Here is a 15,301-nt window from a genome sequence, read left to right as displayed (position 1 = left end):
AAGTAGATCAGGGGTCAAGAGCAGGAGGGAATGGGGAGTGACTTTTTTTAAATATATTTTTTATTGATTTTTTTACAGAGAGGAAGGGAGAGGGATAGAGAGCCAGAAACATCGATGAGAAAGAAACATCGATCAGCTGCCTCCTGCACACCCCCTACTGGGGATGTGCCCGCAACCAAGGTACATGCCCTTGACCAGACTCAAACCTGGGACCCTTGAGTCTGCAGGCCGATGCTCTATCCACTGAGCCAAACCGGCCAGGGCGGGAGTGACTGTTTAATGCTAAGGGGTTTTCTGTTTTCTTTTTTGTGGTAAGAACACTTAACATAAGATCTGCCTTCTTAACATATTTTTAAGCGTATAGTACATTCTTTTTTTTTTTTTTAAATATATTTTATTGATTTTTTACAGAGAGGAAGGGAGAGAGAGAGTCAGAAACATCGATGAGAGAGAAACATCAATCAGCCGCCTCTTGCACATCTCCTACTGGGGATGTGCCCGCAACCCAGGTACATGCCCTTGACCGGAATCGAACTTAGGACCTTTCAGTCCGCAGGCCGACACTATCCACTGAGCCAAACCGGTTTCGGCAATGTATAGTACATTCTTAACTATAGGTACAGTGTTGTACATCTCTACAACTTACTCACCTTGCATAACTGAAACTTTATACCCATTGAGTAGCAACTCCCATTCCCCTCTCCCCTCAGCCTCTGGCATGCATCATTCCATTCATGCCCTGGTTCTATGAGGTGAACTATCTTAAATATGACATATAAGTAGAATCATGTAGGAGGGTTCCTTTGGGGGTGATGAAAATATTTCTAACTAGACAGACATGGGGTTGTCCAATGCTGTGAATGTTCTAAATACAACTAAATTGTAAAATTCAATTTTTAAAAAAAAAGAAAAAAAAAGACCCTCCGCCCCCCCCTCAAAAAAAAGAGAGAATGGAAGGAAGCCACTGCACACCATGGGCCCCAACAATAGCTGAGCAGGACAGGAAGAGCGCCGCAGCCAAGTCAGCAGTCCTCTTCTAGATTTCTACGACATTCTGGGCACTAGTGACTCAGTGAATAAGCCACGAACTCAGGATGTGAGAAGCTCAGAGTCTAGCAGGAGAGGCTGAACAAGAAAACGGAAATGAATAGCACAGCAATTTCTAGGAAGTCTTATGCATACAGGCCCAGGTATGAGGGGTATGAAAAATGTCTAGCTGGGGTGGGGACTGTTCAGGGAAGGATATTCCAGGCAAAGAGAACAATATCTGCACACCTGGGACCTGCAGGAGGTTTGCTATGGCAGGTGCAGACTCCTGGGCCATGGGGTGACCAGGAATTGAACCTGCCACCTCTTGGTGTCTGGGCTGATGCTCCAACCATCTGGGGTTTAGAAGAGAGATGTGGGTGACAGGTTATACATGAGACATAGAGATCAACTGGGGAGGAAGTTTAGAATGAAACCTAAAGAAGGCAGAATACAAACCTAGGTCAACTTTAATATCTGAAAGGCCGGTGAAAGAGGTGAAGTAAGCAAAGGTTACCCAGTTCTCAAAGCCACAGGAGAAAAACTCAGAGAGCTTAAAACAGGACCAGTTCTCCACTACTAAGATTTTAACTGTTCGTGGATGTTGTCCATGAGACATACTGAGATTTCCTGTGTGTGTGTTCACTTCAGCCTCACAATCTTAGGAGCCAGGCAGGGCACGTGTGTTGTTCTCACTTTACGAAGAGACTGAAGCCAGAAGTCAGACATCTTGCCTAAGTCACAGGGCTCACGAAAGGACGTGCAGACGGGGGACCCAATTGGTGCCCTTCTCCGCTGCTGTTTGTCTATGCCCTCTGATTACTTGGGTGTAAAGAGAAACATCTGGAGCCTCTAAAATGAGGATTCCTCGGGGCCTAGAAGGCTATGGTGACTCAAAGCCCCTCACCAGGAAGCCTGGGGGGAAAAGCCAAGATAAAAAACCCAAGATACATCAGTTCCTGTGCACATGAGCTGGGAGAACAGCCACTCTCAGCTTCTTGACCACCAGACAATCTGTGGTCATTTTCTCTGTTGGTAAACCCGAAGGCTGCCTGAAGGTTGCTGGGATGGGGCTTGGAACTTGACGGCGTGGGGAAGCCAGCGGTGCTCACACCCAGCACAGAGCCCAGGGAAGCAGCCTTCTTCCCACGATGGAAGGCAGGAACATGCCTGAGTGGGTTGAGTAAAACTTCCTGTCCCAATCCCTGGGGCCCTGGAAATCAGCGGCCCCCAGATGTCTGTGGGAGCCAAGCAGGAAAGGGGAAATAACTGAAGCGGAAGCTTGGCTATCAACTGATTCCTGTAAGACTTCACACTCTCAGATGGGAGCTTGCTGCCCACTTGTTGGAGGACCTCACAGCACAAAGCAAGGACACTGGGCCTGGCACAAGTTGAGGCTGCTCTGCACATGGACTCAAATGCCCCTCGGCATCCCCAGGTCCCGAGGAGGGGCTCAGCCAATGCCAGTTGATGAGTACACAGGAACAAAGCTGTGCTTTTTGCCTTTCTCTTACCACCTCCCAACCCCCTTCCAAGCATCCTGACATCCTGTGCAAGGTCAACATCACTGCTCTGGAAGTGTGTTTGGCCTGACTGGGGGTGGTGCAAAATAGTTCCAATGCCTATCCCTCCAACCAGACCAGGGAACCAAACCAGAGTGGTAGGCAAAGTTCTCTAGAGGCAAAATGAGACCCCAGAACTGCTGGTGACAAGGAGGGGGTAGGGAAGCCCAAACAGCTATAGATAGATTTCTGCCAGCAGCCAGGAGGGAAGGCTGATGTGCAGCTCACAGCCAGCAGCTGAGTGTGGGACTGTACAATATGTTTTCCCCTTGTACCCGATGCCAGGCAAGGCCTTGGTAGGAAGAGAGGTGGGAGCCAGAGGGAGAACCCCAGCAAATGGAGACCAGGCTCCACCCCCTGCATCTCCAGCCGAGGTGCAGAAAGCCTGGTCTTGCAGCCTCTCAGCATGCACCACGCTGCTGGCCCAGTCTCTTGGGGGACAGGAAGGGGCAGTGTCACCAACGCCAAGACTTGTCAGCTCACCCTGGCTGGTTTGGCTCAGTGGATAGAGTGTTGGCCTGCGGAGTGAAGGGTCCCAGGTTCGATTCTAGTCAAGGGCACATGCCTGGGTTGCGGGTTCAATCCCCAGGAGGGGACATGCAGGAGGAGCCAATCAATGATTCTCTCTCATCATTGACGTTTCTATCTCTCTCTCCCTTTCCCTTCCTCTCTGAAATCAATAATAATAATAAAAAAGACTTTCCAGCTCCATTCCTGCAGAATCTCTGGGCAAAGGGGAGACTTAGCAGAGTGAGTTCCCCTACCATCATCCTCACCCCAATACCCCAGGACTGTGAGGTGTGATCCAATTTTTTGGCGAGGTGGGCTGCAATGGCAACACCCCAGAAGAGTGAACCACTAAAGCTAAGGCCAGGTTTCGATTTACAGAAGCTCCCACAACCACCCCACTCAGTCCCCTCCTTTGGCCCCCTTCCCACCCACCCCACTCCTCACTCACCCAGCAGCCTGGCCTGTCAGTCAGCGGCTGCTGGGAGCACCCTCCTCCTTTCCCTCCTGCAGGAGGAACACCAGGCCAGACACCTCTGCAGCCAGACTCAGCAGCTGCTACAGCATCTAACAACCGCTCCTGGCAGCGCCCTACTGGGCTAGGCAAACCCTCCGCCACGACCTGGCTTCCCCAGACCCAAGAAAAGGCATTTCCATTCCAAATACTGGCCTCAGTAGAGACACGGGCCCACAGAGCACCACGTGCTCAGGTCTGCTGGCTCAGCTAGAGGTAAACTAGCAGCAGGTATTCCTGCTTTGAGAGGAACCCAATTCCCTCTCCTTTAAACCTTGTGTGACATTCAGTATTTCAAGAGGCCTGAAGTTGGGGGCAATGACCTTTGGCAGATGAGAGAGGAAGGGCAGTCAGGATCTCGAAGGAGCAGGGCATGGGGTCTGCATTCCCAAAGAAAGCTGAGGGAGCCCTAGCCGGTGTGGCTCAGTTGGTTGAATGTTGTTCCATGCACCGGTTGCCGGTTTGATTCTGGGTCAGGGCACATGCCTGGGTTGTTGGCTCGATCCCCAGTAGGGGGCATGCAGGAGGCAGCTGATTGATGTTTCTCTCTCTCTCTCTCTCTCTCTCTCTCTCTCTCTCTCTCTCTCTCTCTCCCTCTTCCTCTCCTCCTCTCTCTAAAAATCAATACAAACATATTTAAAAAATTAAAAAGGCCAAGAAGAATCTCCTGAAGCTGCTCTAAGCACCACCAAGCTCTCCTGATACCAATGGCAATGGAACCCGCCACACACCAGAAGTTCCCAGGGCCAAGAGCCCCTGGCTGGTCCTGGAACCAGGGCCTCCTATGCTTTCAGTGGGCAGTCAGTCATCTGTCACGCCTCCCCTCACCCCTGTATCCGACTCTCATCTGTTCACAGCAAAATCAGGTTCCCCATCTTGAGGCTCACTCTGCTAGCTGAGCAATTTGTTAGTCAAAATTTGAGTGCATACTCTTGAGGGCAACCCCCCCCCACCCCCCCCCAGTCTCAGAACCACAAACAGATGTTGGAAAGGGAGAGAAGTTACAAGTCCCATTCAAGCTGACCACATTTACCCACAAAAATGGGTCTCTCCAACTCCTTATCTCCCAGGAGTCCTGGGTTCCAAGCTGCCCTGGAAGAGGAGCGTGAGAGATGTAACATCAGTGCTCTGGGGTCTGGTGGCCTCCCTGACCCTCCAGCAGGGGGTTAGCACCTGCCCCAGCACAGGTTACAGGTCTCTGCATTTCTCTTGAGCACTGGGCAAACCAGTTGAACTAGTCTTGTCTTTACTAAAGTGTTTGGTGTGTTTTTTAATCTGGCAAGCGGCTACTGGAGGCCTTCCAACCTACTGCTCAGGCCAACCCTCATAATAAGAAAAATACTACTTTCTGTCTGCCTCATTTAGGAGGTTTCTACTTTTTTTTTCCTTTAGTGGTTAACTAAATTTCATCTTTTATAACCACTGTAAATTTTCTTTAAAAATCCCCAACTAGTGCCAGCAATTACAGAAAGTGTACGTGTGAGTGTAGAGGGGAGACCTCCAGGGCAGTGAGCAGGCATTCTAGTGAATCTTCATAAGAAAACAGCATTTCTCTCTCTAACTAACTGGGAAAGTCTCACCCTGCCCCTTTCCAGAAAGATTCTGAGAGTTCTATACTTCAGACTCTTTAAGTCTCCTCACTTTTTTTAATCAGAAAAGGTAAAGTGAAGCTGGGAGGTTGGTATGATAAGGAATTCTGGGTAAGATATGTTACTGGCAAAACCAAAATAAGTATCTAGAGGTCCTGCCTGGGGCTTTGGCCTGTGGACCCTGAAAGGCCCATGCTTTATCTGAACAAGAACAGGACCTAGGCCAGCCCTGGAGACTCCCACTGCATGTACAAACCCAGGTGGCCAACGCCTTCTTACCTGGAAGGTCTAGGTGTCGTCAGAAAGGAAAGACAATATGAGGAGTCCAGTCACAAGCCTCCTTCCACACGAACAGTGACACAGAGGGGCCAGACCACTGTTTCTGAAGCACCTTCATTACCTTATGACCAATTCCACTGATAGGACCCATGCAACATGCCCTCACTTTGCCTCTCGTGGTAAAACACTGGCTTTTGCAAAGGAGATCCTTGAGCTTAAAGCCTCTAACACGCGTGTACACACACACACACTCCCTGAGGAGGTGGCTTTTCAATTAGAGGAGGAGGGAAAAAATGGGGACAGCCATAGTGATGTCTCAGGCTGGCCGGCCAACCTCCTCGTCCTCTAAGGGGACTCAGACTCTGAGTGCAGCTTCTGCGGGTGACCTGTGCTCAGACCACATGTGGCTGCCAAGCCTGCTCTCCTATGGAGGTGAAGGTGAAGGAAAGGAGACCCTTCCCCATGGCTGCAGCAGAGAGGAGACCAATGAGCAGCACAGCAGTTCTCCAGGATAGAGCCCAAGCCCCTCCTCTTCCCCATTCTCCAAATGGGACCAGTGGTACCCCGTTCTCAGGTGGCCCCAAGAGCACTCTGTCCTCCACAGCTGCCTTTGCACAGGCGTCCTTGATGACACCAGGAGCCTATCCCTCTCGGGTGAGCCCACTCTGAGGCTGCTTTGTGTTCTTATGACACAGTCAGTGTCTACAGAGATCTCTTCCCAGCAACCCACGGGACAAAAAGCGGTCTTCATCGGGCTCTGTGCAGTTTGCAAAATAAGCGAACACAGTTTCTGAGGCCATGGCTGGGGAGAAGATTCCTCTCCGCTGTGGTCCCAGGCAGAGACAAGGAACAGGACAAAGAGGAGCTAGAGCAGCCTCCAAGGGACGCACACTGACAACTCCACCGCAAAGCCCAGAGTGCGCATGACAACTGATTCAAACACTGCAGCCGTCATCCCCAGGGACAGGGAGAGGCTGTCCACTGGAGAGAAGAAGGGCTTCCTGGACACCAGGAGAATACGAAGGGGACAGAGATAAGGCCAGAACCTCCTGCGGCTGGGCCTCCTACCAGACTGCGTGTAGCTGAGACAGCAAGTAACCATCCCGCACATGTGCACCCAGAGCCTTTCGCTGAGCAAATAAAGAAGAGATGAGAACATTAGGATGTGTTTTCAGGAGAATTGAGTGGGTTAGATTTTTCAGGTTCATTTCACAGAAAAAATCTGGAATCACCAGGCCTCCCTGGGCTAATGCTGGGTGGAGAAAGGAGGGCATGGGGATCCGAGGAGGCAGGAGCCCAAGGACAAGTCTGTAAAGAGTCTACCCAGGAAACTTTCACCATGAGGATGGGGCAAAGCAATCCAGGCTCATCTCCTGTCCAGTCCTCAGATTCCCTGAGAGGTCACAGAACTCCTTTCCTAAGCACTGCTGTGACTTTAATCCTAGAAGCGGGCCCAGTGCCAGGGTCGGGGTGTGTCCCACTCAGATCCAATGCCTGTTCTTGTAGAGAACACAGTTCTCTGATGAACATGGTTGGAAGACCAAACTAAGCACATAAGAATGGAAAACCACTAACCGGTTGGTGTGGCTCAGGGGTTGAGCGTAGACCCATGAACCAGGCGATCAAGGTTCAATCCCCGGTCAGGGCACATGCCCGGGTTGCGACTCGATCCCCAGTGGGGGGGGGGTGGGGGGGGGACCGTGCAGGAGATAGTCAACCAATGTTTCTCTCACATTATTTTTTTTTTAAAATATATTTTATTGATTTTTTTACAGAGAGGAAGGGAGAGAGATAGAGAGTTAGAAACATCAATCAGCTGCCTCCTGCACATCTCCCACCGGGGAATGTGCCCGAAACCGAGGTACATGCCCTTGACCGGAATCGAACCTGGGACCCTTCAGTCCGCAGGCCGACGCTCTATCCACTGAGCCAAACCGGCTTTGGCTCTCTCACATTATTGATGTTTCTATCTATCTCTCCCTCTCTCTGTTAAATGAATTTTTTTTAAAAAAAGAAAAAAGAATGGAAAACCAGAGAGCCACTAGCAGCACTGAACAGAAGTCAGTCCACTCCACAAAATGATGAAAAGAAACCTAGGATGGCCTCACCTCTTTCAGGGCTGCTGTAACTTCCTGAGCACTGACCATGTGCCAGGCTCTGTGCTGAAGGGTTTTATGTGTAACTAGAGGCCTGGGGCACTAATTAATGCACGGTGGGGTCTGGCCCACCCCATCAGGCTGATGGGGAGGGCGTGGGTGGTTGGCCAGCTGGCCCCGCCCTCTGGTCGAACTCTCAGTTGAGGGGACAATTTGCATTTTAGCCTTTTATTATATAGGATATCTTACTTTATCCTGACAAAAATCCTATGAACCAGGTATTGATGTCCCTATTTTATGGACCAGAAAACCTAGGCTCTGCTAAACTGAGCAACTTGTCTAGGATAATAGTCAGTAAGTGGTTGCAGCAGGCTTTGAACTCAGATCAGCCAGGCTCCAAATCCTTATCCATGGCATACCAGGCAGATGCTGACACTCATTTAGTCCACAGAGGTGCCACTTAGGGGGATGTGGGTTTCATGGAATCCCTGGCCCAGTTTCCAACCCGTGTATTCACTGCTCAGCTCTGAGGCAGGCTCCATGGTAGGAATGACCAGGTGGCAGCTCAATGTTTTTATTCCCTAAGGGTGTCCACATCTTGCACCCATTCTGCCGGGCAGAATCAGGGCTTAAGCACTCCATGCAAACCACTGGCACAAACTCCCCGTCCCCCAAGGAGAGGTCACACCCTCTGCTGTCAGGTGTGAGAATGGGCAGAGCTCTATCACCCAACCAGAGGTCCAAGGAACCAAGGGGTTGGAAGAAAGGGCAGTGGGACTGAGTGAACCAAGAGACTTCCTGGTACCACAGCCCTGATCCCTGGGTCTGCCTTCCTGGTCCCACTGCTCTTCGCCTCTGATTGGCGCAGCAAGACTTGCTAACAGTCAGGTGTTCCCCGACTATTCCTGCCGGAAGGTGGGTGGAAATGCTGCCCAGAGGCACGTGAGGTTGGGAAGACCTCACTCAGAAGCTCCCAGCCAAGCACTTACCATTGTAGGAGAGGCGAGGTTTGCTCAGACACATTATAAAGTGCATTTCCATCTCATCGGAAGCCACAGACTTGGAGCAAATGGGGCACTTGAAACCTGAAAAAGAGGAAAAGAGGATGAAATGTTTTCTCTAAACTAAGTGTATTCATTATAAATGTAGATACTCTTAAATGACTATGGCCATGTGGGGCCAGAGTTGACATGGAGAATTTAAATCTAGATATATCCTAGACTTGATTCCTCCTTCATTAAATCACCCAAAATTTTGTTATTTTATCACAGCCCCCGAATCCCATTTTTTACTAGTTCTCTCCCAGTCATATGTTCCTCATTGACGTTTATCAGAAGTCACCGACTGCTAATTTGAGTTTTATTTTCTTTTAGGCCCTTTTCTAAGGGAGTGTAAGGGGCAATGGGAATAGACAGGCATCAAATCAGAGCAACTAAATAATCTGTCTTTGAACAACAAAGCATTGAACACCCTTCCACTTCAGAGCCCTCGAACCACTAGGTTGGGTGCCCTGTGGGAGTAATTCCTACTGTCATCAGCATCTCCATCCCTCACTCAGAGCACCTCTGCCTCCCTGGGCTAAGGCAGCTGTCCTCTGAGTGTGCAAGCCAGAGTGCTCCCAAATGTCTTGTGTGCCTTGGCCATATGCCACTGAGAGTAACAGCTGTTTCACAACACCAGGCAAACACAGGGTTCTATTCCCAAGTGTGGACTGTTTACACACCCAAGGGGTTTCATCAGAATTCTATCAGTACTGGAGATTTCAGTTGAGAATCTTCTGAGCTGAACTTCATGAAGCAAACAGTCCCTTGACTTATTTTTTTTATAAACTATTTTTGTTGTTAATCCTCACTCAAGGAGAGTGGAAGGGAGGGGTGGGGTGGGAGGGGAGAACATTGGAGGGGGGGGAGAAGGGAGAGTGTGGGGGAGAGAGAGAGAGAGAGAGAGAGAGAGAGAGAGAGAGAGAGAGAGAGATACATCCATGTGAGAGACATACAGATTGGTTGCCTCCCACATGCACCTGACCGGGTCTGGGGATCAAACCTGCAACCCAAGGATGTGCTCTTGCGGGGCATCGAACCCGAGACACTTCAGTACTCGGGCCAACACTCCAACCACTGAGCACTGCCAGGGCTATTTTTATAAACACCGAGAAACTATTTCCGATTTTCCCCCATTTTACTTTTATTGAAATTATTTTCAATGGATATTTTTCCATTCTACCAAAAGATCCAATACTATTAAGAAGCTATTGTGAAGATTTGGCTCTTCTATTAATTTTCAATCAGAATGTTCCATGTACAATGTCTTTCCTCTCCATGTGGCCTTACTCAGGCAACCTTGGACCTGCCCTCATGCCTGTTCCCTGCAAATAAACCTATATTTATATCAAATAGCATTCCACAGAATGACCAGCCACTAGAACAGTGGTTCTCAACCTTCTGGCCCTTTAAATACAGTTCCTCATGTTGTGACCCAACCACAAAATCATTTTCGTTGCTACTTCATAACTGTAATGTTGCTACTGTTATGAATCATAATGTAAATATCTGATATGCAGGATGGTCTTAGGCGACCCCTGTGAAAGGGTCGTGCGACTGCCAAAGGGGTCGCGACCCACAGGTTGAGAACCGCTGCACTAGAAGATTGTCTCATTTTCTTCAGAGGTTGGCTCACTTTCTTTTCTGACTCAAAATACCAGTTTTGCAACAATTGAAGTGACTACAGGATATGTCTACTTTAAACTTGCTAAGTCAGCACTCCGTCTGCAGGCCGAGGGCCCAGGGCTGTGGGCAGGCCAGGACGGATGCAATGAGGTCTGGATCAGGCCCTGACACAGACACTGGTAGGTGTTAAAGTGATTTGTTACTAATGAAAAACCTTACACCCACACATCCTTCACTTTCCTGATAACTTAGAACAGAGTCATGGTTATCGCAATAACAGCATTAGCCAATCCCTAAATCCCAATGTGATTCATCGATTGCAGGAAAGGAGAGGAGTTACAGCTAAAGGGCTGGGAAGCAGCCACCCAACAAGGACTACAAGGGAACATCACTGATCATTTATTTCCCAGGAAAAACCAAGTTGTACAGATAAAGAAAGAGGCCCCAGCTAGACCATCAGGTCAAACTGAGGGAGCAGGGTTGAGACTAGAATCAGATTCTTAGCTCCCAATCGGAAGTCCTTTCCATCAGAGGAAAGTTGTTCACAGGTGTGATGCTGTGATTCATAATAATATGTTTGGTCTTTGTCCCGTTACTGGCACAGAGCACCCAAAGCCCTTGAGATTTCCGAACATCCTAAGACTAATAATATTTGGTCTGTTGTCATCAATTCCTGAAAAATAACTCCAGAGCCATGAGGTGAAAGGAGTGTCTTATTAGTCATAACAAGCCCTTTTCAACCACACCAGAGTTTATGTGAATGAGGCGGCTTTTGGAAAGCCCCTTGGTAAACTAAAGCTAGGGGCTGGCTTCCAGGAGAACCCTCAGCTGATGAGAGGGTTGGAACTTTGAGTCCCACCCCCCAATCTCCCACTTACGTAATAGACTTTGAGGAGGGGAGAGGGGCTAGAAATTGAGCTCAACCACCAATGGCCAATGAGTTAATCAACTAAGCCCATGTAATGAAGGCTCCACAGAAACCCAAAAGGACAGGGATCAGAGAGCTTTTCAGGTTGATGAACACGGAGAGATTCAGGGAGAGGGGTGCCCCTGAAGAAGGCATGAAAGCTCCGGGCCCTTTCCCCATACCATGTCCTATCTATCTCTTCCCTTGGCTGTTCCTGAGTTATACCTTTTTATAATAAACTGGTAGTCTAGTACTGAAATGTTTCTCTGAGTTCTGTAAGCTGCTCTAACAAATGGCATGAAAGTAAGGAGGGGATTGTGGGAACCTCTGATTAACAGCCAGTTGGTCAGAAGCAGAGATGACAACCTGGACTTGTAATTGGTGTTTGAAAGGAGGAGTAGGGGAGGCAGTCTTATGGGACTGAGCCCTTAACCTGAGGGATCTGATGCTATCTCCAGGTAGGTAGTTTCAGAATGGAGTTAATTACTAGGTGGTGCTGGGAAGACACCTCAGAACAGGGTTTTAAGAAAGAGCTGGATTGGGAGGACATGCCACTATAGTAGGAAGAGACCTACATTCCAGCAAAAGCAAGGTTAGGGCCACTTGGATCACTATCTCTGGATGCGGGGGGGAGGAGGTGGTGGAGGAAAGGGGTAAGGCTCAAGACATAACTCGAAGTCAATTATGTAAGTAGAAAATGCCAAGATAGCCTCCTTGGACCTCAGTTTCCTAAAATGAAAAATAGTCATTTACCTGACTCTTGCTAGAAGCCAATGAAATAAGAAACTTGAAAGCACGCTGAAAAGCAGCTAATCAAATGTATGTGGTAGCCCCTTCATCACACATGGCAACCCTTGACAAGGAGGAAGGCACAGGAGGACTGGGGGCCGAGAGATAGGGGGATGGAGCATAGGGTGCATAGGCCGAGACCATGCAGTGTGTGAGGGGGTGGCCAGTTTGCTTGCTAATTCTGATTCCTTTAAACTTCCAGAGCACCTGTACGGCACTTTCCTACAGCGAATGTGGACCACGGTCCCTGTTAATCTCCCAAAGCACCCACTCTTGCACATAATAACAGGTCACGTTTATTGAGTCATTACTATGGGCAACCACTGGGCTTCACATGTCTTCTCGTTGACACAGTATGAGGTGGGTACTAATGTTAACTCTATTTTGCAGAAGAGGACATCAAGGAAAGTCACTTGCCCAAGACAACCAGAGCTGGTACGCAACACCCAGGAAGTCTGACAGCCAGTGCACCTCCTCGCCAAGCTGTATGACTAGCAGAGGAGTTACACTGCAGAAACAACCTAAATGCCACAGGCACCAGTATTACTAAATACTAATTTAAAATCTCCCATGTAGTCCCAATTTCTCCTGAAGTACCCACAGTCCTGGATAATTCCATAAACTAAAACAATGAAAAAAAAATTTTTTCCCCGGGGAATTCTGTTAATATGGAAGGACAGAGTTCTGCTTTCCACTTGGCCCCGGAGCCTACAGCACTGGCTGTAAGATGCTGAGTTTGCAAATTACCTTTTAAATGGAAATTAAAAGGCAACAGGTTAGAGAAATGGAAAACTTTAGGGAAAAAACTAATGTCTTTCCCACCTTCTTTCCTGAAAGGTCATTGGTGATCAAGATGGATTCTACCCCTCTACTGCCCCAATCTTTTCTCATAATTGTCCTGTCATGATTCAACACCAACAGCCCTATGAAATGATAAATTCTGCGATCTTCATGAGCTATCTAAAGGTTAAGATGTCTAGGAAATGTTGATACCATTTTGGAAAAAAGTCCAAATCAAATTAAAATCAGTCCTGCAAAGCTGTCCAGCTGACATGATTTTGTTAAATTTCATGAGACCTTCATCAGCACTCAGGAAGCAGATAGGAGATGCCTGATTTTCCCTCATGAGAAAGCAACAGGTGGAGTTCCCAGGAGATCCCATAACTGCATCTGAGACTAGACCCTGCCCATTGCCCTGAAAGCCAGGTGAACAGACAGTAAGTGCACCAGCTGCCTTCCTCTCTCTTCCATCTAATTGACTTTCAGAGGCAGTGCCCTGCACATGTTGTGTCTTTACAATTTGCCACCGACAAAGTGACGGGAGTGAACCAAGAGACCAGCTCAAGGTTATACAGTCAGAAAAGCCGAGGACAGTTTGATCAGCCAGAAGAACCCAGCTGCTTCCTCTCTTTCAACAGTGTCCTGCCCAAGTGGGGAATCCTCAGTGGAACCAGAGACCAGGGAACAGAGGTGACAAACCTGTATTCGCCACCCAGTGCAGGGTCTTGACCCCTTTTTACTGCCAGGACAGCGGCAACTGGCTCAAGTTATAACTCTCCCAATCCTCTTGCACATTTATCTTGCAATAAAAATTAAAGTTCTTGTTCTCCGGGGACCATTTACTTCTCATTCTGCAAAACTGCAACCTTCTCCTTTAAGACCTGATTTCTCAGACCTGTGCTCTGCATGTTGCCCCAGTTCCCTCCCTGACCCTCCCTCTATGCTGATGCGCTATTTTAACGCTGCCCCAGTTCTGCATGTCTCTGGGATCACCTAAACAGAGAAGAATCAAAAGAAGCAACCAGGGAGTATGAAGCCATGCCATTCAGGCAGGACCTCTTGTCTTGGGGGGGGGGGGGGGGGGGCGGGGCGGGTGGGGGCGGGGGAGGAGAATGGGGACTCCTCTCACCTAGGGGCTCAGAGAGCCCTACCCCCAACAATGCGTCCCTACTGTCCAGTTCCTGGTTTCCAGCTTGGATCTGTCCCTCTCACATCCTGGTGGTGCTTCATGTCGGTAAAATGAGACATAACTAAATGAATTTGATCCAGTGGGACATACTGCAAGTGTTAGAGCAAGAAGTAACACGGGATGACTTTCTCTTACTGCAGAGATGTGTCCCCAGGAGCAGGGATATCCATTCCCCTCCCCTATCCCTCTGGAAACCACAGTCTATGATTGGCTGAGGTGTGGATTGGTCTCTCCTGGAGAACATTCTGGACTAGGTAAAGGTCCAGGAGTTCTAGCTTCTGTCTCTTTCAACACTGCTTTCCTGGACTCAACCTCCAGACTTCTTTCTGTTCCAGGGCCTGGGGCTCACCTGTTTCCATCAGTTCTCCTGGTTCTCAAGCCTTCAGACTGGGACTGGGACTAAAGGCAATGGGCTCTCCTGGGATTTCTGGCAGATTATGAGACCTCAGCTTCCTTGATTATATGAGCCAATTCCTTACTCCCCCCCCCCCCCTTCTCTCCCATGGTTCTGTTTCTCTGGAGAGCCCTAATACACCTGTTTATTAAAATGCCAAATAAAAATGTAAATGACTTACAACATCAAACGTTGGTGAGAATGTGGAGAAACTGGAACTTTCACTTTGTTGGACAAAGTACAAAATGACACAGTCACTTTGGGAAAAGATTTCGTAGTTCCTTATAAAAATATACACTTAACCTAACCCAAGCAATTCCTCATCTAAATATTTACCCCAAAGAAATGAAAACATACGTCTACAAATAGATATGTATAAGAATGTCCAACACAGCTTTATTCGTAACAGGCAAAAACCTGGAACAACCCAACTGTCCGTCAACAGAATGGATAAACAAACTGCGGTATAACCATGGAATGCAATAGAACACTACTAAGCAATAAAAAGCAACAAAGCACTGATACATGTAACAACATCCATGACTATTAAGGACATGCTGCCCAGCTGGCACAGCTCAGTGGCTGAACGTCAACCCATGAACCAGGAGGTCACGGTTCAATTCCCGGTCAGGGCACATGCCCGGGTTGCGGGCTAGATCCCCAGTCGGGGGCGTGCAGGAGGCAGTCGATTGATGATTCTCTCTCATCAGTAATGTGTCTATCTCTCCCTCTCCTTCCCTCTCATTGAAAGCAATTAAAACATATATATTTTTAAAAAGGACATGCTAATGAAGGACACAAAAGAGCACATATTATGATTCCAATTATATGAAGTTCTAGAATAGGGAACTCTAACCTATGGTGGAGAAAAATCAGAACAATGGCTGTCTCTATGAGGTAGGACTAGGGCAGAGACAGACTGAAAAGGGGATTAGAGAACTTTCTGGGGTGATGAAAATGTTCTACATCACAAAGAGAATTTGGGTTACATATATGCATGCAT

General features: G+C 48.4%; 1 protein-coding gene across 4 annotated transcripts in view; it reads right to left on the bottom strand.

Annotated features, from left to right (window-relative positions):
• Positions 1 to 15,301, bottom strand: part of ZNRF1 (zinc and ring finger 1) — a 95,441-nt gene that overhangs the window by 4,590 nt on the left and 75,550 nt on the right. For all 4 annotated transcript variants that reach the window (XM_081108107.1, XM_081108108.1, XM_081108109.1 and 1 more), the window contains exon 2: positions 8,563 to 8,658. In XM_081108107.1, the coding sequence (XP_080964233.1) occupies positions 8,563 to 8,658 (96 nt within the window). The remainder of the gene's footprint in view (positions 1 to 8,562; positions 8,659 to 15,301) is intronic.

This window comes from Myotis nattereri, assembly GCF_964212035.1.
Source record: "Myotis nattereri genome assembly, chromosome: 15".
Taxonomy (NCBI): Eukaryota; Metazoa; Chordata; class Mammalia; order Chiroptera; family Vespertilionidae; genus Myotis; species Myotis nattereri.
This window is presented reverse-complemented; position numbering and strand designations above follow the sequence as displayed.